The 23,402-nt window shown below is 34.7% G+C and overlaps 1 protein-coding gene across 1 annotated transcript; it reads right to left on the bottom strand.

The window, feature by feature from the left end:
- Positions 1-18,659: 18,659 nt before the first annotated feature.
- LOC110634877 (probable receptor-like protein kinase At5g24010) lies at positions 18,660-21,477 on the bottom strand. The gene has a single exon (XM_021784025.2). It carries the CDS (start codon positions 21,384-21,386, stop codon positions 18,894-18,896), a length of 2,493 nt encoding a protein of 830 aa, XP_021639717.2. The 5' UTR covers positions 21,387-21,477; the 3' UTR covers positions 18,660-18,893.
- Between the last annotated feature and the right edge of the window lie 1,925 nt (positions 21,478-23,402).

The following is a 23,402-nucleotide window of genomic DNA, read 5'->3' as shown; positions in this document are numbered from 1 at the left end:
ATTTACATACTAAATTAAGCTTGAATACACTTTTAGTTTCATTAAAATCCATCAAACCCTACACAAACTCAAGGTGGCCGAATTTCCCTAGTTTCCATACATGTTTGATTTTTCACTTTTCCTTACATAATTCCATCAATTCACCACTCAATTAAATCACTTATACTAAAGAAAAGGATTGAATTAACTTACCTTATGTGGAGCTTTCTCTCTTCTTAATTTCCACTCCTTCCTTGATTTTCTTTCTCAAACCCTTCTTACCAAGGTCTAGTTAAGGGTTTTTAGTGGAGAACTTGTGGAATTTAGGGTTAAGTTGGGAGTTTGAAAGCTTGCTCAAGCTTGGCTATGGAGGATTTTTGAGAGAAACTCAAGAGAGAGAGAGGGACGGCGTGATGTAGGAGGAAGATGATTATTTAGTTTCTTTTTAATTTTTTTTATCCCTTTTTAATTATCTCAAATTAATTTAATTAATTAATTATTCCTTTATTGCATCATACTTACCTCACCTTGATGATGTCATAAAACCTTTATTTAAATTTTCTTTTCTTTTCTTTCCATTACCTCTTCACTTCTAATATATTTTTCATGAATTTAATTTCCTACTTTTTAATGGACATTTAGCCCAAAAGTCACCTCTAAGGGTGAATTGACCGAATTGCCCCTTGCTGGTCTGATCCCTTTTACCAGTAGCATTAGATTACTCCCGGAACCCTGGTTAAATTTTTCGATCTGGTTTTTGATTCTTTTTTGGAGTTTTCATAATACCTTTAACTTTGCAATGATTCCTAGGCTTGCGGTGTCACAGTGTCTCATACGAAATTAGGGTTTTGACTAACGTCGCAGTCACTTCCCAGTTAGGTCACCCATTGCTGTGACCTCCGGCTCATTTAACCCTTTATACTTTGTTTTTCACATTTCAATTTTTCCTTCATATAATTTTTATTAATTTTTGTTTATAGCTTTTCTAGGGGACTTAAATATGGTTCTAAGCCTCTTGACTGTCTAGACCAACACTGGTCACCCGAACAGTGAAATGTATAGAACTAATGAACATAGGGGTGTTACAATTCTCTCTCCCTTAAAATAAATTTCATCTCGAAATTTTACCTGGTCTTAATCTCTAAACAATTGTGGGTTCTGCCTCCTCATATTCTCTTCACGCTCCCAAGTAGCGTCTTGGCCTAAATGGTAGTTCCACAGTACTTTAACCAATGGTATCTGCTTATACCTTAGCTACTTCGCCTCATATGCCAAAATCTCAACAGGCTCTTCCTCATAAGTGAGGTCTGGATTTACCCCAATTTCTTCTACTGGTAGCACATGAGAGAGGTCTAATCTATACCTCTTCAACATAGATATATGGAAGACGTTATGTATCTTTTCTAACTCTGGAGGTAGTGCCAATAGGTATGCCAAAGGACCCACTCTTTCCAAAACCTCATACAGCCCAATGAAACGAGGACTTAGTTTTCCTTTTTCTTTCAAATCTTATAATTTTCTTTCAAGGGGAAACTTTGCGGAATACTTTATCACCCAGTGCATACTCAATATCTTACCTTTTTAAATCGATGTAGGACTTCTGTAGGTCTGATGTAGCCTTGAGCCTGTCTTTGATAAGTCTGATCTTCTCCTCTATCTGTTGAACAATTTCTAGGCCAATCAGTTTTCTTTCACCATTTCGTCCCAACACAGAGAAGTTCTATACTTCCTGCCATATAGAGCTTCATATGGAGGCATCCCTATGCTTGATTGGTATCTATTATTGCAAGCAAACTCAATCAGAGGCAAGTGTGTAGCCCAACTACCTTCAAATTCAATCACACAAGCCCGTATTATATCCTCCAATATCTGAATCACTCTCTCAAACTGGCTGTCTGTCTGTGGATGGAATGCCGTACTGAAGTTCAGTCTATTTCCTAGGGCTCTTTGCAAACTACCCCATAACCTAGAAGTGAACCTTGGATCTCTGTCTAGCACAATTGACACTGGCACCCCATGTAATCTCACAATCTCATCAATGTATAGTTTAGCCAATATGTCAAGACTGTAGTTCATCCTCACTGGCAGAAAGTGAGTAGACTTGATCAATCTGTCCACTATGACCCACACTGCATCATGATTCTTCTGCGTTCTAAGAAGTCCCATCGCAAAATCCATTGTGATCCTTTCCCATTTCCACTCAGGCACTGGCAATGGATGTAGCAGACTAGCTGGTACTTGATGTTTTGCCTTCACTTGCTGACAAGTTAGGCATTTGGATACATACTCAGCTATATCTTTCTTCATCCCATTCCACTAATAATGCTCTTTCATCCTTTTGTATATTTTAGTGCCACCAGGGTGCATAGCAAAAGGAGAGTCTTGTGCTTCTTCATAATGATTTGTCTCAATTCCACATCATTTGGAATGCACATTCTGCTCTGGTATAGTAGTAATCCATTATCATTCATAGAAAATCTAGGTTTCTTGCCATCCCGAGCTTCCTCCATCAATCCCTGATATTTTTCATCATTCAATGCAGCCATCTTTATCTGATCAATCAACACTGGCTGTACATGCCATGCAGCTATCAATCTCTAAACTAGCATGCAGCGCTTTCAGCTCATGTACCATAGACAAAGGAGAAATCCTTAAGCTTGCCATAGTTTTATGGCTTAAAGCATTAGTGACCACATTTGCCTTTCCTAGATGATAATCTATCAAGCAGTCATAGTCTTTTATTAGTTCTAGCCATCTCCTCTGTCTCCAATTCAGCTCTTTTTGTGTGGCCAAATACTTTAGGCTCTTGTGATCTATGTAGATCTAACACTTTTCCCCATACAGATAACGTCTCTAGATCTTCAGAGCAAAGACAATGGTAGCAAGCTCCAAGTCATGTGTCGGGTAGTTTCTCTCATGTGGTTTTAGCTGGCGTGATACATAAGCAATGACATTTTGATCTTGCATCAGTACATAGCCTAACCCATTGGCTATAAATATAGGAATGCGTAGATCCGGGATCAAACAACACAAACACATCTTGATTAAAGGTTGAGAAGGTACTAGCCACAATATCGGATGTTTTAGCCTCTTCTCTCTGTCTTATAGTGTAGACTCTGGCTGGAGCACTACCTTGTTCTGGTTGATTCACTATGCCCTGACTACCTAAGGTACTGCCCCTACCTCTACCTTTGCCTCTACTAGCTGGTTGTGAACCTTTAGTGGCAGAACTCTGAACAGATCCTTTTAATGTGGTAGTGGGTGGCCCAGATTTGTAGGGGCTAGTGCAATCCTTCGCAAAATGTCCGGTCCCTCCACAATTAAAACATGCTCCTGTGGCTCTATAACATACTCCACTGTGTGCCTTGCCACAGGTGTCACAAAGTCGACCCGATAATGCACCTCTGGGTGTCTGCTGGGTCTCCTAATCAGATCGAGGTGGTCTCTGTCCAAAAGATCTGCCTCTACCTGACTTACGTGAACTGGATCCCCCAAAGTAGTTCCTCTTTCCTGATCCACTATCAAGAGTTTGACCAGTAGCCTTTCCACTTTTCTCTTTCTCTTTGGTTCCCTTTTTAACTGTTCCTTCATTCTCAATTTTCTCTAGTTCCAGGGATTGTGATATTAACTCTGAAAAATTTTGGTGTCGGAATCCCACAACTTGCATTCTCAAACTAGGCCTTAACCCAGCCTCAAAACATTTACATCTGTCTCTAGGAGTGGCAAGCAGGCTTCTTGCATAATGACACAATCAAGAGAAGTCTCTTTTGTACTCTGCTACTGTTTTATCCCCTTGCTTCAAACTCAAAAACTTTTCCAACTTCATATCAACATACGTATCGGGGACCCATTTCTGCCGAAACTCCCTCAAAAAGTCAGACCATGTGAGGATTGGAGGCTCAACTAAGCTATGGGGGATGATTTTCTACCATTCATAAGTATCCCCTTGAAGCAAAGAAATGGAGTACTCAAATTTCAGTTCTTCTGTGAAGTGTAACTTCTTGAATACTCTTTCCATTCTCTCTAGCCACTTCTTAAAACGAATCCACTGTCCCCTTAAATTTTGTGACCCCAAACTTCATTAGTTTGTCATACTGCCTAGCTGAAGGCTGTGGTTGTACTGATGGGGTTTGAATTGAGGCTTGGGTGGGTATACCTCCAGCCATTTGCTAAAACACTGTAGCCATCTGCTGAGTGAACTGAGCAGGAAACTGCGGCATTGGAGGAGCTGGAGTGGCTGACCCACTCACGTTCTGGAGAGCTAGGGCTTCCCCCTATGCCTAAGCCTCAACAGATTGCTCAACGGAATGATCCCCTTCTTCCATTCCAACTTCAAAGAGGTTATCTACTCCCTGACAACAAACACAAGGAGAATTATCTCCATTAGTTCATATTCATGATGTAAATATATCATATGTATCAATGAAGAACACTTGATCAATTGTACTTATCAAAGAAAATATTCAAGTTCATAGTCAAAACTCATTCAAAACATATCTCTGATACCACTAAAACATGTCACACCTTACCCCTCCGTAAGGCATAACATGATCCCGTAATATACCTAATGAATTACCGAACTTTGCCTACTGATAACCCATTAAATATGCCACAAGAGATTTTAACAAATTCAATTTATTTCAAAGTGACAAGCAATGTTAGAGCATTCATTAAAAGCCTTTAGTTGGAGTTTAAATTACAAGTGGGAATTTTGGTCAATTCAACTTTCCATAATTTTTATAAAAATTTCGGCAGAGTGCCGGCTGTAATTTGAGAAAACAGTTCTTCAAAACCAAAAAAGAAAGCACTTCCAATGTATTTTTCTCAAATCCAACTCCAATATTTCTCATTTCAACACAATCTCAACACAGTTCAATAAAACCCATCATCATGGCATTTAATTTAATTTACATATACAAGTCTTAGTTTACAAAAAGAAAATCAAAAATAATATTATTACAAGTTTTAATGTACAACTGCTCAATTAGCTCCATAAATACATATGAACAAAAAATATTTACATCAAGCTAATTTACGAGGGTATAAATAAATACCTATACAAAAATCCTCAAAATGTCCTCCTGTCACTAGAGCAGCTCACTCTGCTGCTTTGTCCTTTCTCCTATCTGCGATAGCAAAATAAAGCTATCGCTAAGTAATTTTACTCAGTGGTGCACAATAAAAATTAAAAATTTACTAAAATAATCATTCATCAACAAACAATAATTTTAAAATCTTTCACATACATTTTCCATAAAACTGAGCTTAACACTTATAATACTATTTTATCAAACAATTTACAATCCACAATGTTGCCAACCAATACACAATTTAGGTCATGGCACAAAATTTCCAAACAATGTCATGTTGTACACCACGACAAAGCAATCTCAATCCCACTAATCGAAATCAATGAGGGAGGTGGCTAGCTAGCTATATGAGTACTCATCCGAACTCAACCTCCAACTGGCAAGCCAGAGAGAGAGAAAAATAATCAAACTCAACCCCGTAAACGAAGGAGGCACATAGTGATATTACCATGCCAAGTGTGAATCCAAAATCAAATTCAAAACTATAGTGTTCAAATATATTTCATGCAACCATTAAACATATTTCATTTCAAATCTCCATTTCTAAAATAGGTAACACAACTTTTCTCAAAGGATTCATAAGCACCATTTGAATACCAACATGTAAATAAATGTTTCAATATCAAACAAGAAGTGAAAAACATTTGTTGTGCACAAACCTCGTATGATAGCTTGTCCTAATTCACTCCAGCGTATTTCCTTCCTCGGAAGGCTTCTTTCCCGCTAAAACACAAAATTAAAGTGTTTCATTATCCATTAAATTTGTGTCTAACTAATAAATCTAACGATTAAATTTTGTACACTTAATTTATCTAAGATAATTTATAAGCTTTAGGGTTCTTTGCAATTATTGTATTTGAGGTTACTATTCACCTCACTATTTAAGTCAAAATATTGACTTTTTCATACTAAATAGATATGTTAATTCTAATTATCCCTACATACCACATTTTAGGTTAAATTTATATTGGCATTGATTGCCAACTGAATTTCTAAGCTCCTTAGGTGAAATTTCAAAAATTTAGTTTTGGGTCACTTATTTCTATTGTCCCATTGGACCTTCTACAGTGGGAATTTGGCTGACTTCCCTTCATCAAAGTTGTTCCTTAGTGTTCTAGCTTTAATTCCCTTTTTGAATCACTCCATTTGGAGTTTTTTCGCTCAAGTTATGGCTATTTAACCATAACTGGCCAAATTGACCAATTCCATAATTCTGGGCAAGATTCTGGCTTCTGGCAGTTTTAGTGACACAAATTTGAGTGGCAAATTGATTCAGTTATGGTCAGAATTTGGGATTATATTCTCCATGAAAGTTATTCTACTCTATCATAGCTTTCCAATGGTATAAAAACTAGGTCATTTGGACCTTTCTACACCAAGTTATGACCATTAGAACAAGTACTATTCATATGGTCAGCTTTGTACAGGGGCAATGTGCCTAATCTGGATTTGACCTAATTTTACACCAATTTGTGTTCAGTTTTAGAGCAAGATTTCTTCATCAAAATTGTAGCTTTGGGTCTTAATTTTCATCTCCAATTAGTCTTACACCAATTGGAGCAACAGGATTGCAATTATGGCCATGTGAGTGAACCATTGTCAGGCTGTCCAGATTGGGGCAGCATCACATTCAATCCTAAGTCCATCCCATGCATTCCCATGCACCTCCAAACATACCAATTGGCCACTTAAAACCTCAATTAGGTCTAACTGAATCAAATTACCAATTTCCCCCAAATTTTCCCTTAGTTCAGGAACCTTAATTTCCAATGGCTTCAAATCATGAAATCAAAGTATATACAACGCATTTACATACTAAATTAAGCTTGAATACACTTTTAGTTTCATCAAAATCCATCAAACCCTACACATACTCAAGGTGGCTGAATTTTCCTAGGTCTCATACATGTTTGATTTTTCACTTTTCCTTACATAATTTCATCAATTCACCACTCAATTAAATCACTTATACTAAAGAAAAGGATTGAATTAACTTACCTTATGTGGAGCTTTCTCTCTTCTTAATTTCCACTCCTTCCTTGATTTTCTTTCTCAAACCCTTCTTACCAAGGTCTAGTTAAGGGTTTTTCGTGTAGAATTTATGGAATTTAGGGTTAAGTTGGGAGTTTGAAAGCTTGCTCAAGCTTGGCTATGGAGGATTTTTGAGAGAAAATCAAGAGAGAGAGAGGGACGACCTGATGTAGGAGGAAGATGATTATTTGGCTTCTTTTTAATTTTGTTTTTATCCCTTTTTAATTATCTCAAATTAATTTAATTAATTAATTATTCCTTTATTGCATCATGCTTACCTCACCTTGATGATGTCATAAAACCTTTATTTAAATTTTCTTTTCTTTTCTTTCCATTACCTCTTCACTTCTAATATATTTTTCATGAATTTAATTTCCTACTTTTTAATGGACATTTAGCCCAAAAGTTACCTCTAAGAGTGAATTGACCAAATTGCCCCTTGCCGATCTGATCCGTTTTACCAGTAGCACTAGATTGCTCCCGGAACCCTGGTTAAATTTTTCAATCTGGTTTTTTATTCTTTTCTGGAGTTTTCATAATACCCTTAACTTCGTAATAATTCCTAGGCTTGCAGTGTCATAATGTCTCATACGAAATTAGGGTTTTGACTGACCTCGCGGTCACTTCCCAGTTAGGTCACTCATCGTTGTGACCTCCGGCTCATTTAACCCTTTATACTTTGCTTTTCTCATTTCAATTTTTCCTTCATATAATTTCTATTAATTTTTGTTTATAGCTTTTCTAGGGGACTTAAATATGGTTCTAAGGCTCTTAACTGTCCAGACCGGCACTGGTCACTGAAACAGTGAAATGTATAGAACTAATTAACATAGGGGTGTTCCAATATGCATTCATGGTACTTCTAATATCACCAATTCATCTCAATTCAATCAATTCCAGTAGTATACACAAGCTTATAATAGTCAATGCAAAACCTTAATTCAATTGGTCAAGTCAACATCATTAGGAACACACAATCTGCCCTGGTGTAGCAGTAGATCATCATCTCTTATTGAGAATTCTGGTTTCTTGCCCTTTCTGACTTCTTCCAACAGCTTCTGATACCTTTCATCATTCTGAGCAGCCATTCTGATCTGATCAATCAACACTGGCTGTACATGCCATGCAACTACTATCTGCCCCTCATCATTAATCTCTAAGCTGGCATGTAATGATCTCAACTCATGTATCATAGACAAAGGAGTAACCCGTAGACTTGCCATAGTCTTGCGACTTAAGGCGTCAGCCACCACATTAGCTTTCCCTGGCTGATAGTCGATCAGATAATCATAGTCTTTTATCAACTCTAACCATCTCCTCTGTCTCAAATTCAACTCTTTCTAGGTGCCTAAATACTTCAAACTCTTATGATCTTTGTAGATGTAGCACTTCTCCCCATACAAATAGTGTCTCCAGATCTTAAGAGCAAACACAATAGCTGCAAGCTCCAAGTCATGTGTCGGATAGTTCCTCTCATGCGGTTTCAGCTGGCGTGATGTATAGGCAATGACATTACGATCTTGCATCAATACACAGCCTAGCCCATTATGAGAAGCATCACTGTAAACTGTGTATTTTTTACTCGGAGTAGGTAAAGTCAGGACTAGAGCCTCAGTTAAACATCTCTTTAATTCATCAAAACTCTATTGATATTTATCCATCCACTAAACTTTTATATCTTTCCTAAGCAGCTTGGTCAGTGGAAATGCCAACATGGAGAACCCTTTCACAAAACGGCAGTAGTATCCAGCTAAACCCAGAAAACTGTGAATCTCCATGATATTTCTAGGTGGTCTCCAATTAAGGACAGCTTCTACCTTACTTGGATCTACCTTGATGCCCTCTACTAATACTACATGCCCCAAGAAGGATATTTTCTTCAGTCAAAATTCACACTTCGACAATTTGGGCTATAGCTGTTTCTCCCTCAAAGTCTGCAGTACAATCCACAGATGTCTATCATGCTCTTCTGCACTCCTCGAATAGACCAATATATCATCTATAAATACCACAACAAACTGATCGAGGTATGGTCTGAAGATAGTGTTCATCATATCCATAAAAGCAGCCAGAGCATTAGTTAACCCAAGTGGCATAACCAAGAACTCATAATGGCCATAGCGGGTTCTGAAGGCAGTTTTAGGAATACTCTGCTCTTGTACTTTCTACTAACAATAACCTGATCTCAGGTCAATTTTTGAGAACACAGCTGCACCCCTCAACTGATCAAACAAGTCATCAATGCAGGGCAATGGATATCTATTCTTTATTTTCACCTTATTCACCTATCGATAGTCAATACATAAGCGAAGAGTGTCATCCTTCTTCTTAACAAACAACACTGGTGCTCCCCAAGGTGACACACTAGGGCGGATAAAGCCCTTGTCAAGCAGCTCTTGCAACTGCACTTTCAACTCTTTCAATTCTGCAGGTGCCATTCTATATGGTGTTATGGAGATTGGGTCCACACAAGGCATAACATCAATCTCAAACTGCACCTCTCTTTCTGGAGGTAATCTTGGCAATTCATTAGGAAACACATCTGGAAAGTCACATACAGTAAGAATGTGCCTTAGTGTTGGACTCCCCACCTGGGTGTCTATCACATGTGCCAAGTATGCTTCACACCCCTTTCTTATCATTCTTCTGGCTAGTGCAGCCGAAATGATGTTTGATGGTAATAAATGCCTCTCCCCATGTATTACCATATCACCGTACAGAGGGAGACCAAAAGTGACTATTTTCAGCCTACAGTCAATCATGGCGTGATGCCTGGCTAACCAATCCATGCCCAAGATGATATCATAATCTCTAAAGGGCATTTCAATCAAGTCTGATAGAAAAATATGTCCTTGGATCACTAAAGGACAGTCTCTATAGATTCTGTTGACCCGAACCTCTTGTCCTAATGGACTAGTTACTAGCACTTCAAAACCCATTTTGACACACAGAACAGTAAGTGAACTGACTATGCTAGCACTAACATACGAGTGGGTTAAACCCAGATCAAACAGTACAAATACATCTTGATCAGAGATAGAGAATGCACCAGTTACAACATCGGAAGTCTCAGCCTCTTCTCGTTGTCTCATTATATAAACCCTGGCTGAAGCACTTCCTTGTGCTGACTGACCAACAGTACCCTGACTACTCGAAGTTTGGCCTCTACCTCTGCCTCTTCCTCTGCCAACTGGTTATGAATCTCTAGGAGCAAGACTCTGAATAAATCCTTCTGCAGTAGTAGGAGCTGGACCAAATCTAGGGGTATTGGTGCAGTCTTTAGCAAGATGGCCCTTGCCTCCACAGTTAAAACAGGCTCCTATTGCCCAATAGCATTCTCCCCCATGAATCTTTCCACAAGTCTCACAAGGGCAGGGAGGTTATGAACCCCTGCTCGACTGCTGACCAGATCCAGGAGGTCTCTGTCTAGAGAATCTGCCCCTTCAAACCTTCCACCATGACCTCTGCTAGGTCCCCCAAATTTCTTTTTCTTTCCAGAGGTACCACTAAGACTTTGCTCTACTGACTTTTCCCCCTTTGTCTTTCTCTGATTTTTCTTTTGCTGCGATCGCTTCTGATTCAATTCTTTTCAACTCAAGTGCTTGAGAAATGAGCTCTGAAAAATTACTATGTCTGAATCCCACTACTTGTTCTTGTAGGCTGGGCTTCAAACCCATCTCAAATCTCTTGTACCTTTCCTTACTGGTAGAAAGGAGAATCCCAGCATAGTGGCTTAAGCAGGAGAACTCCCTCTCATATTCTACCACTGTTCTGTTGCCTTGTTTTAGACTCAGAAATTCTTGTAGTTTCTGATCCACATATGCATCTAGGACATATTTCTGTCTGAACTCTCTGATGAAATCATCCTAGGTCAGTACTGGTGGTTTAGCCAAGCTGTGGGGGATGGTCTTCTACCAATCATACACATCCCCTTGCAGTAGTGACACGGAGTATTCAAATTTCAACTCATCTGGGCAGTACAGCTTCTTAAACACTCGATCCATCCTCTCTAGCCATTACTCTGCCTCTAAAGGGTCTACTGTACCTTTGAATTCTGTAGCCCCATACTTCAACAGCTTGTCATACTGTCTGGCTGGAGGCTATAGTTGTATCACAGGTGTCTGGGGTGGAGCTTGAGCAGGCATACCCCCATGCATCTGTTGAAACATTACCGCCATTTGCTATGCTAACTGTGCAGGAAACTATGGTATTTGTGGGGCTGGTGCCACTGACCCACTGACATTCTGTAGAACTGGGGCTTCCCCTTGTGCCTCAGCTTTAACAGATTGCTCAACTGAGTGATCCTCTTCTTCCATTTCAATCTGGAGTAGGATATCTCCTGAACAAATAACACAAAGAGATTTCCCTCCGTTAGTTCATATTTATGATGTAATGCACTGTATGTAACAAATAAAGACATCAAGCAGTTGTACTTAACAAAGAAAAGACACAAATTCACAAGTTAAAACATACTTCAAAAATTTGCTCTGATACCACTAAAACATGTCACACCTTACCCCTCTGTAAGGCATAACATGATCCCGTAGAATACCTAATAAACTATCGAACTTCACCTACCAATAACTCATTAAATACCCTACAAGAGATTTTAAAACAATCTTCTTACTTTTTATAAGTGGTGAGCATTTTCTAATAGGTATCAAAACATTTAATTAGAGTTTAAAAACTATTTAAGATTTTTATCCCATTTTATTTTTTCTCAAATTTTATAAAAATATTGGCAGAGTATCGTCTGTATTTTCAGAAAACAGTTCTTCAAATACCTATAAAAAACACTTCCAATAATTTATCTCAACAACTTCATCAATTCAACATCATCAAAAATACTACTAAGTAATTTCATTCAAATTAAAACAAAATACTTCCATTCATATTTCATTAAAGATAAAACAATTTACATACATCATTCCAAAATTTACATTAGGGAAAATCCAAACTAAAATTTATTACAAGTTTTATACAACTACTCATGATCATTTTTTAAATGTACATACATTTACATACACCCAAAATAATTATTACAATCAGGGCATAAAATATACCCAATAAACCTTCAGGGAAGGTAGCTCCACAATCCTTAGCAGCTCACTCTGCTGCTCCTCTAGTCTCTATATCTACGACAGCAATAACAGCCATCGCTGAGTACTATGACTCAGTGGTGCACAACATACTAAAATAACATTTATGCAGAATTTAAATCATACTTATTCAAAAATTGAACTGAACATGAGAAATAAATACAAAACATGATTTAGATGCATTTAATCCAACAATTTCATTTCGAAAGTCTCAAAACAAATTTCACAAAAACACACAGTTATATCATGCTATTCGAAACAAATATCATCTCAATAGCCAGAGGCTAAGGAGAAGTCACATCACGAGGCCAGCTAGCTCAAATATATGGGAACCCATTCTTTTTCTTCTTCTACTGGCACACACCTCAACACTTCAGCTAGAGAAGGAATCAAAATTCGAAACTGATTTCCCCCACTAGTCATGCTAGTGAGGTATTCAAATATATGGTAATGACACTGTGGTTTCAAAACTATCTTAACAATTTACTAAACATTTATTGTCATTTCAAACACAAACAATTAATCTTTCAAAAATTGAAATCAAAAGCATAATAAACATTTCAAATCCAATTGTGTCACAATTTAATATCTAAATTCATTCAAAAATAATTTTGAGAGGAAAATTTATAGAAATTCTATGTTGTGCACAAACCTTATACGAGTCGCCTCTTGGCCTTGACTCGATCCCTCGTGTTCTTTCCCGGTATTCTTTTCAAGTGAAACACACAGTTTCATAGTGTCTCAGTATTATAACTTATCATAAATCCAAAAATAAATTCAAATTTACTTTTACCTAGCTTTAATATGCTAAAATTGACGTTCTTTAAAATTTGTGTTTCAGGGTTACTATTCACTATACTATTTAAGTCAATTTATTGATTTTCTAATGCTTAATAAGTATGGGAATTCCAATTTCACCCACATACCACATTTTGGTTACTAAATTTGTTGGTTTTGGATGTTTTCTCAAATTTTAAGTCCTTTAGGCAAAATTACAAATTTTCAGTTTTGGTGTCCTATTTTTCACTATTCCATTGATCATGTTGCTGTTAGAATTTGGCTAAGTTTTCTTCATAAAAATTGTTCCTTATTGTTTTAAATTTATTTTCCTTTTTGAATCACTCCATTTGGAGTTTTTTAGCTCAAGTTATAGCCATTTGAACATGGCTGCCAGATTGGCCTAACCCAGATTTTCTAGGCACCAACTTGGTTCTAGTAGTTTTAGGTCACCAACTTTGGGTGGCTAAATGACTTGGTAAAGGGCATAATTTGGACTTGTGTTCTTCATGAAAGTTGTAGGTATATCTCAGCTTTCTACTGGTAAACTTTCAGGTCATTTAGACCTGCCTAGCCCTAGTTATGGCCAAATGAACAAACACTGTTCATTTGGTCATTTTTGTACAGGGTAGAATACCTAAGTCCAGATTTGATCAATTTGGTCACTAGGTTTTAGTCACTTTCTAGGCATGATTCCTAAATGAAAAATGTGCCATTTTGTGTCTATTTTCATTCCCAATTGGCCTCACACCAATTGGATTTGTAAATTTTCAGTTTTGGTCCTTGAAAGGGACCTTGGTCCTGGTGCCTGCAGAATGTCCCTAAGCAATCCGAATTTAAACCTAATTCTAACACTTCCAACATACCACAATTGGTCATATATGAGCATTTTTCAGCCCAAACAAAGTCAAACACACCATTTGACCAATTCTCCAATTTTTGTCTTCCAAAACCCTAGGTTCAAACCCTAATTCACTTGATTTGTTACATTTAATTGATTCCAAGCATACCAACACCATTTCTCAACTCATTCAAGCTTACATACACTTTTAATTTATTCAAAACACATCATATTCTCATACATCTATGGTTGGCTGAAATTCACATATAGTCCTCCAAAGTTGTTTTCATTTCATTTTAAGTTTATTTCTAGGTTTATTCAACTACAAACACAATTAATTCAACTAGAACTTCAAATTTAGATTACTAACCTTTATGCAAAATTTTTTTCCCCTTCAAACTTCTTCCTTTCTTCTTTCTTTCTTCTTGAACCTTCTTTTCTAGTTGCCCAAACAAAGTTTAGTTATGGTAAATGAAGTTTCTATGGTGGGATTTTATTGTCTTCAAGCTCAAAAGTGAGCTTCCATGGAGGATTTGGTGAGGGAGGGATGAGAGAGATGGTCATGGCAATTTGAAGAAGATGAAGGACTTTTTGTGTCTTTTTCTTTTCTTTTCTTTTTCTAAATATTTAACCTTTAGTAAGACTAAAAATTATCCAAAAATTTAAATTTTTAATTATAATGTTTATTGCATCATGCATGATGTCATCACTTTTTCACTTTTTCTTTTTCCTCTTTTTTTTTTCATTTATTTTTCTTTAGTTCTTTAATTTATTTTCTGACTCCAAAATTTTCTTTTCACCCATTTTATTTGACATTTAGGTCAGGAGTCAGCTCTAAGGGTCAATTGACCAAATTGCCCCTCGCCAGTTCGACCCGGTTTACAAATAATTCAATATTTCTTTTGGATCCCTGACCTAATTATTTGACAGGCTTAACATTTCTTTTTAGTGATTTTCTCTTTTTTACTGTTCGCAATAGTCCTAAGGACCGCAGCGTCATATTTTACGGTTCAAAATTTAAGTTTAAATCGACTTTGCAATCCTTCCCGAGAAGGTCACCCATCGCTATGACTCTCGGCTCATTTAACTTCTTGTGTACTGTTTTTCTTATTTATACTTAACTAATTGACAATTACTAATTATTTGTGTTTAGGGCTTATCTAGTTGTCTTAGATGCGGTTCTAATCCCTTTAATTGTCCAAACCGACACCGTTACCGGAATAGTGAAATATACCAGGCCATGCAAATAGGGGTGTTACACTACCAAATTTGGGCAATATTACTAGTCACTCATAATTGGTTCAAACCCTAATTTAGAGTGTCAAAATCAACAATATATATGCAATAAAATTCTTATACTCTTAGTCACCTTAATCAACATTATAATTCACCAATTATATGTATAAATTCATCAATAACCATGCTTATCAAGGCTGCCAATTGAATAGTTTCAAGCCTCAAACAAAATCCCCAAATTCATGATTACAAACCCTAATTCTTAATCAAACCTCAAACACCCACATACAAATTTATCTTAATTCATGTAATTACCTTAATTAATATTACCAATCACTATTTTCTTGTAAAAACAAATCAAATCCCTAAATGTCCCATGGCTGCTGAATTGGGGAACCAAAATTACCCACCAATTTCTCAAATTTCTTTAGCATTTCAACTCAATTTACATTTAATTCAACATATTACTAAGATAGGGGGAGAAATTATGCACTAACTTTAACTTGTGAGAAATCTAATCTTGTAAAACTTCACAATTTATGCTTCCTTTTGCTACCTACTAACTCCCCAAGGAATGGAGACTAATTTTAATTGAAGAAATTTGTGATTTTAGGTGAAAGGATGGGAAGATTTAGCTTGCATGCAAGAAAAACTATGGGAGGACAATGGGATAGGTTTCGGCACTTTGAGAGAAATGAAGGAGAAGAGAGCTTTGAGTGGAGAATTCTATCTACTTAGCCTTTTATAACCAAACATCAAAGCCCAAAGGAACAGCTAAAAAACCTAATCGAAGGAACTGAGTCTTCAACTCAATCAAGAATCGACCAAGCAACACATCTCCACTACTCATATGTTCAAATAGCAAGTACTTAAATTGACAATACGCCAAGCCAGGAGAGGCCATCCTCAAAATAACCACAAAGTCAAAAGCTAGAGAAGGGCACAACCAAGATCTGAACCAAGCCATGGGACCAAGAAAAGATGAGAGGCCAAAGGCCAAGAGAACCAATAACTGCACCAGCAGAGAACAAGGCAATGATGAAAAGGATCATCAATGTCCCACTCTGGCCATACCTATCTAGACCAAATATTGAAAGCAAACCCCAACACATCTACAAAACCATGCAACACATGTAGAAGAAACAGCTTGAACACTCTATTCAACACCAACCTACACATGCACTAAGCAATCAAAAATGCAAATCAAACAAAGAAACTCTCCCACCAATTTGCCAAAAACCCAAAAACAAAACAAATAGTTACTCCTATCCAATAGTGGAGATAGTGAACCCACTATCAGCTAGTAGGCAGATTAACCTTCCCTGGCCCGAAAGGGTAGAGGAATTCCGTCGAGTGGCAATCACCAAAGGCTAATCACAAAAAACAAATAGAAAAGGAAAATGAAAGGGGAGGAAAGTCAAGTGGTCATTGAGGATTCCAAATGAAGAGACAATTAGTTCTAAAGTTCCCTTTTGCTTGCAAGAATTTAACTTTTCCATGCATGAATTTGTTTAGGAGGTGAAAATTATTTGGTTGGTTTAATAAAAATAAATAAATAAATAAATATTTATAGGCAACTGTGTTTTAATTTAATATTTATCATTTTAGTAATTTAGATTAAAATTTTTAATTTGAGTGCAATTTTACTAAATGGACAAAATTAGTTTAATGATGGTGGGTTATTGTTAACGTGACATGATATGTGCATTATTTTATTTATGAATGATTTGTTCATGTAATAATTACATATTTCCCAAATTGATTTTGATCCTTAGACAAAATTACTGTCAATTTAAGAATTTTGGCCTAAATTATCAAAACTAAAAGAAATTGATTATAATAAATTATGCAAAAATGTTTGGATTTTTTTATTAATTAAAACTATTTGATTTAAATTGAAAAATTAAATTGAGTTAAAATAATTTTATTTTTCAGTTTGATTACTCGATTTGATTCGATTTAATTTTTTTTATTTACTCAATTCAATTTTTATAGTAAAATATCAATTTAACAAATTTGATTAAAATTTATATATTTTTATATTTTTAGTAAATTTTATATATATAAATAAATATATATTCTTAATTAGATATTAATAAATTCAACTAAATTAATTGAATTATTTTGATTTTTAATTTTACAAAAATTAGTTTAATGATGGTGGGTTATTGTTAACGTGACATGATATGTGCATTATTTTATTTATGAATGATTTGTTCATGTAATAATACATATTTCCCAAATTGATTTTGATCCCTAGACAAAATTACTGTCAATTTAAGAATTTTGTCCTAAATTATCAAAACTAAAAGAAATTGATTATAATAAATTATGCAAAAATGTTTGGATTTTTTTATTAATTAAAACTATTTGGTTTAAATTGAAAAATTAAATTGAGTTAAAATAATTTTATTTTTCAGTTTGATTACTCCATTTGATTCGATTTAATTTTTTTTATTTACTCAATTCAATTTTTATAGTAAAATATCAATTTAACAAATTTGATTAAAATTTATATATTTTTATATTTTTAGTAAATATTATATATAAAAATAAATATATATTCTTAATTAGATATTAATAAATTCAACTAAATTAATTGAATTATTTTGATTTTTAATTTTATTTTTTTAATTATATTTATTTATTTATTTTTGACAATTCAATTGAATAGACTAAGGCGGTATTTGGTTCACCTGTTTGGTGCAGCTGATAGTTGATAGACACCGAAACATGTGAACTAGAGTATTTGGTAAGTTTAAAAAAATAAAGCTGGTAGTTGATGGGTAGCTGATATGATACCACAGCTGCAGTTTGTATCAACTCTATTTTTAGAGCTGTTTCTCATTAGTTGATAACTGATTTAATTTTATTTTTTATTTTGACTATATTATTATTATTTATTTAACTCAAAAATTAATATTATTAATATTTTTTATTTTTATTTATTTTTTAACATTTTAATTAATCGTGTTTCAACCTTGTTAAAATATTTTTTATTGATAACATAAAATATAAAATATTTATTTATATCTAAAAACTTAAAATTAATTATAAGTTTTTTCTTTATTAACAATAATAATTACTTTATTATTTTATCTATATTTTTAAAGTTATTTAATTATTTTTTAAAAAAATTTAATTATGTTCTTATTTCAATAATAAAATAAATGATATAATATGAAAGAATAATAATTTTATATTTATTTTAATAATATAATAAATGATATAATATATTAATTTAATAATTATATATTTAATTTAATAATAAAATAAATAATATAATATAATAAATTTATAATTTTATATTTATTTCAAAAATAAAATAAACTATATAATATATACCCTTTATTTATCATTTCACATATCAATAATAACTGCTAAATAGAGTTTCACCAAATATTTAACATAAATCAATTATCATCGATTACCAGCTATCAGCTAACAATAACATCTATCAGCTAACAGTTAGTGTATTCAGCAGTTAAATTAAACAGGCTTTAAATCCAATGAAATGTCTGCCCCTATGTTTATCACATGATACTTCATTTCTAATGCCAGCTTATGTTTTAGCAGATAACACAAAAACAAAATCAATCGATTCAATTTCCAGCAATCACACCTGCATCTTATTTATCACATTGATTTCTGCAGCCAGTGATAAAGACTAACTTACAGAAACCAACGAGCTCTTTCCCAGTAGGAATCAATTGTACTAAAAAAGAACTTACAGAACTATTCTCTTAGAACATCCACACATACTGATACTGGTCTAAATGTTGCAAAAATTCAATATAGTAGACGCTAGACATTGAATCATCTGAATGCTGATTGTGGAGATTATCTGGGATCGTCAATCATTGATCGGGAGAAAATGGGCATCGAATCTGTTTCATCATCATCTCCGACAAATATTTCTTCATTGGAGGCGCTATTATAATGGGCCATTACAAAATTCGATGAAACGTCTGTTGTGCTATCCTCGTGTGGTTCTCTGGGCACTGGAGTTTGTTGTAGCTGAAGTGCATATTCCAAGTCCCAGCACACATCAAGCATTGTAGGCCTGCCAGCTCCTTCTACCTTCAAGCACTTCTCAGTTATTTCTCCAAACTTTCTCAGCGAGTTAGGATTAATCTGACCAGCCAATGAAGAATCAATAATTTTTTCTAGTTGCCCTTTCTTTTGCCAGAACATTCCCCATTCAGCCAAGTTTATTTCCTCCCTCCTAGAGGAATTCACAATAGGCGGTCGAGCACAAAGCACTTCAAGAAGCACCACTCCAAAAGAGTATACATCAGACTTCTCTGTTAACCGAAGAGTTCTAACATATTCAGGATCAAGATAACCGAAGCTACCTATCAGACTCATTCTGTATTGGTTTGGATCTGGAGGACCTGATTGCGAAAGACCAAAATCAGCAACTTTTGCCACATAATGTTCATCAAGTAAGATGTTTGTTGATTTAACATCCCGGTGAATGATTCCCCAATCTGAACCAGTGTGAAGGTAATGGAGACCCTTAGCTGCACCGATACAGATTTCAAGCCTCTGCTTCCAAGTCAAAACAGGTTGTGTAGATTCACTCTTTGAGTTCTCTTTCCAGATGTATAGGTGGTCTCTCAGAGTACCCTTTTCCATGAATTCATAAACCAGAATCATTTCAGATCCTTCATAGCAGTACCCAATCAAGGAAACAAGGTGGCGGTGTCGAATTTTGGATAGGACTGTAACCTCAGTCTGGAATTCTGGAAGCCCTTGGCCATGGCTTGAATCGCTTCGTTTCACAGCCACTTTTATTCCAGTGGGAAGAGTTCCTTTGTAAACTTTACCAAATCCACCTTCACCAATCAACAACTTGGTGTTGAAGTTGCTAGTAGCAGCAAGTATTTCAGAGAAAGGCATCTTTAACTTGAGATTCAAATTAGGAACAGGGGAGAAGGAATTGACAGTTGTTGCAGCTATCCAACTGTGAGGCGTTCCTCTCCCAGGAGGAGCCTCATCCTTCAGAAACATAGCTTGAACAGGTTTAGCTTTCCTACGTCTCACAGCAAACAAGAATAAGATTATTAAAATGGAAATCAGAACCACACCCCCAACTGAAAAACCAATAACAAGATAAAGATGTTTGCCACTTGGATGCTCTGGTTCAAGTTGATCCAATTTCATGCTTGTATTGGTTACAAACTCCATAATCTCCAATCCGTTTAGAAAGGCAATTTTCCAACCAGAATCATTGTTAGGGCCTATACTGAACCTTATATATCCAGAATCATCAGATTGAACAACGAAATCCTGGAAAACTGGTGCCGCCAAAGTGCTGCCAAATATTTGAGAATCAAAGACCCACCTAAATTTTGTATAAATATAAAAATCGAACTTCCACAAACCAGCTGATGGACTGAGAAAATCGCAGAAGTGTAGACGAACAAGATGTATAGCTTTCTTCGTTACATTGAAACGCCAAGTTATGTTACCCATATTCACTTCTTTGCAGGTAACGTACACATAGTCCGGGGCAATATCTTGAATATACCTTCCTCCAGAGGCCTGATTAAGCTTACCAGAATAAGGAGAACAATTTTTTGCAGAAGACCCTGGAACTAGATACTGACCATCCCCCACCCAGTTCCTCCAGAAGGGATCACTACCATTAACATTTTGTCCGACATCGATCCTGTATAGAGTGTGTAAAGCATTGGACAGCAAACCATGGAAAGAACCATTTGAAGTACCTAACGGAGGGACTGGTATCACATAATCATCCTTGAAGAAGTCCAGAGGAAGGATAAGGACTTCCATGGCACTAACGAAAGCAAAAGATGTCTCTGTAGCGGGTATGAAATAGATACTAAGCTTGTCTGAATTGATGGTGAGAAAGAACTCCTTTATCCATGGTAAAGGGGCAGTGTTCTTGACGCTAAAATTAGATAAGAGCAAGAATTTTGAAGTGGAAACATTGAATAAAGCATCAGAAAGATCAGTCTCTTTGGAGCTGAATGGGAAGAAATGAAGACGTACCAAGTATATGCCATTATCAGTGATTTTGAGCTCATATAATGACAGCTTCTTGAAAATTCTCGCGGTTTGATAGATAGGAGAAGGGTTTTCAGGTAATACTGAACTGTTGCTAATAGAAACACCATTTCCGGCGAAGGAATCAGATTTTTCGTCACCCACAAAAATCCGGCCATCAAGACTAACACTGGACACTGATCCACAGTTTATGGAGTAATTAATTGCTAGAGTGCAAGTAGATGATGAAAGAAGTAGAAGACAAAGGAATTGGATGAGAAACAAAGGATGAAGAATGGCCTGGAAATGAAAATTGGCCATGGAAATTTTTATGTTTTTGCAGGAGTGGAAGAGAAATTTGTGCTTACAAAGAGCTCAAGAGGAAGCGAAGGGCAATCATTAATCCTAGCCACCCAAACAACTTGCAGAATAATATTGTAAAGGAAATATCTAAGGAAGACTTTCTGTTGACTTTGCATTTGCTAGGTCCTAATATTGCCGAAAATTGAATGATATATTTTGATTTCTTAATTTAAATTTTGCAAAAAGTACAAAAATAATCCTATTTGGGCGTAATGGACACTGCAAAAAGTCTCAATTTTACTTTTTTTTATTTATTTTTATTTTTTAAAATATTCTCAAATTTATCTTGATAAGTATTTAGTCCAATTTAATAAGAGGAAACGAAACAGCGAGAACCGATTGTAATAAAAAAAACAAGGGGAACCAAAAATTTACATATAAATCCTACTTTGCTACAATAATATATATATATATATATATATATATATATATATATATATCAACAAATATTTACTTTATATGTATACATATATATTAACAAATATTTACTTTATTCATTCATTTATAAAAATATATATTTTTTTTAAAAAATATCTATATTTTCGTATTTGTGAGTTTATTTAATTTAGTTATTGTTAATAACTAATATTTATCGCTGTAGTTAACATATTTTTTTTTCCCCAATTCAAACATATGTAGTTACTACTCTATTATTGGACTCTGTCCACTGCCACTAAGTAATTAATGGCTGATAGGAGATACTTGATGGCTAATAATTGTTATCATTAAATAAAACATTATTGGCAGTCATTGTTAATAAATTAAATTGCTATTAAGGATATCATATATATATATATATATATATATACACAAAATTAGCTCCTAACTAAGATTTGAACTCAAAACTGTGACTTAAATACCACTGAGCTAATGCTCAATGGTAAATATTTTATATTATTTTCATAAAAGTAAATAATAATAAAAAAAATTAATAATGACATTTAATTTAATTATATATAATTATAATAAATAAAAAATTTTTACCTATACATAGAAATACAATCATCTTTTCAAGTCATTATTTATAATAAGTTAATAGTTATTTGTTATTTTTAGTGAAAAAAAAATAATTTCATGAAATACAACTCATTTAAAAAGTATATTGTTAATTAGCATAAATAAAGTTATTTTAATTTAAATAAAAAATAAGTCAAAATAGTTATCAGTTAGTCGGGAAAATCTTCAAAATGGAGCTTTTAAGATCAGCCATCTTTTGGAGGCTCAAGCAGTTAACGGTTGATGATTGCGTAAAGTTTGCAAAATGATTCTTAAATACCAAACATGCTCCTCTTCATTATGAAAACATACTACACTATCATTAATGAATACAACCACAAAGTGATCTAATGCTACATCTAACAAATTATAATACGATATAATGCAATCAAATTTTCTATTGAATTACTTGAAAAGACATTATGCCCCTCATAAATGATCAAACAGATCATCAATTCGAAGAAATTGATACTTATTTGTAAACTATCATCTTATTTAATTACTTGTAACGAATACATTATTGCAATCACCAATTTTTCTTCTTAATAAATAATATTTGAGCACTACAGGGTGATGTATTAGGTTGAATGAAATCCTCATCCAATAAATCTGATAAAATTAAAAGGGAAGGGAACCTTTCGTGATATAGTTGCCCTGTAAATTATTTGTACTATTAAAACATTCATGTGATTGTTTCATCCACATGGTTAGTTAGTATTTAAATGATACTCGCTCCTCTTCTTCAATCTATCCCTATTAGGGAAAAGAGTAAGGGATGCAATCAATAAATTTTGGATTAGTAAGCTAAAGATTTGATGTAGTAAAATTTATATATTTTCTTGTCCATTTTATTGAGTTATTTTGAGACATGTATAATTTTAGTTATTTTGGCACTGTTCTAGATATTATCAACTTTTATAATAATATTACATTAAAGAGATCTCGTCTATTTAAAAGAGAAGGGGAACCTTTGGTGAT

Source organism: Hevea brasiliensis, chromosome 5 (genome assembly GCF_030052815.1).
Source record: "Hevea brasiliensis isolate MT/VB/25A 57/8 chromosome 5, ASM3005281v1, whole genome shotgun sequence".
Lineage (NCBI taxonomy): Eukaryota > Viridiplantae > Streptophyta > Magnoliopsida > Malpighiales > Euphorbiaceae > Hevea > Hevea brasiliensis.
Note: the sequence above shows the minus strand (reverse complement) of the source record. Positions and strands in the feature narration are given on the sequence as shown.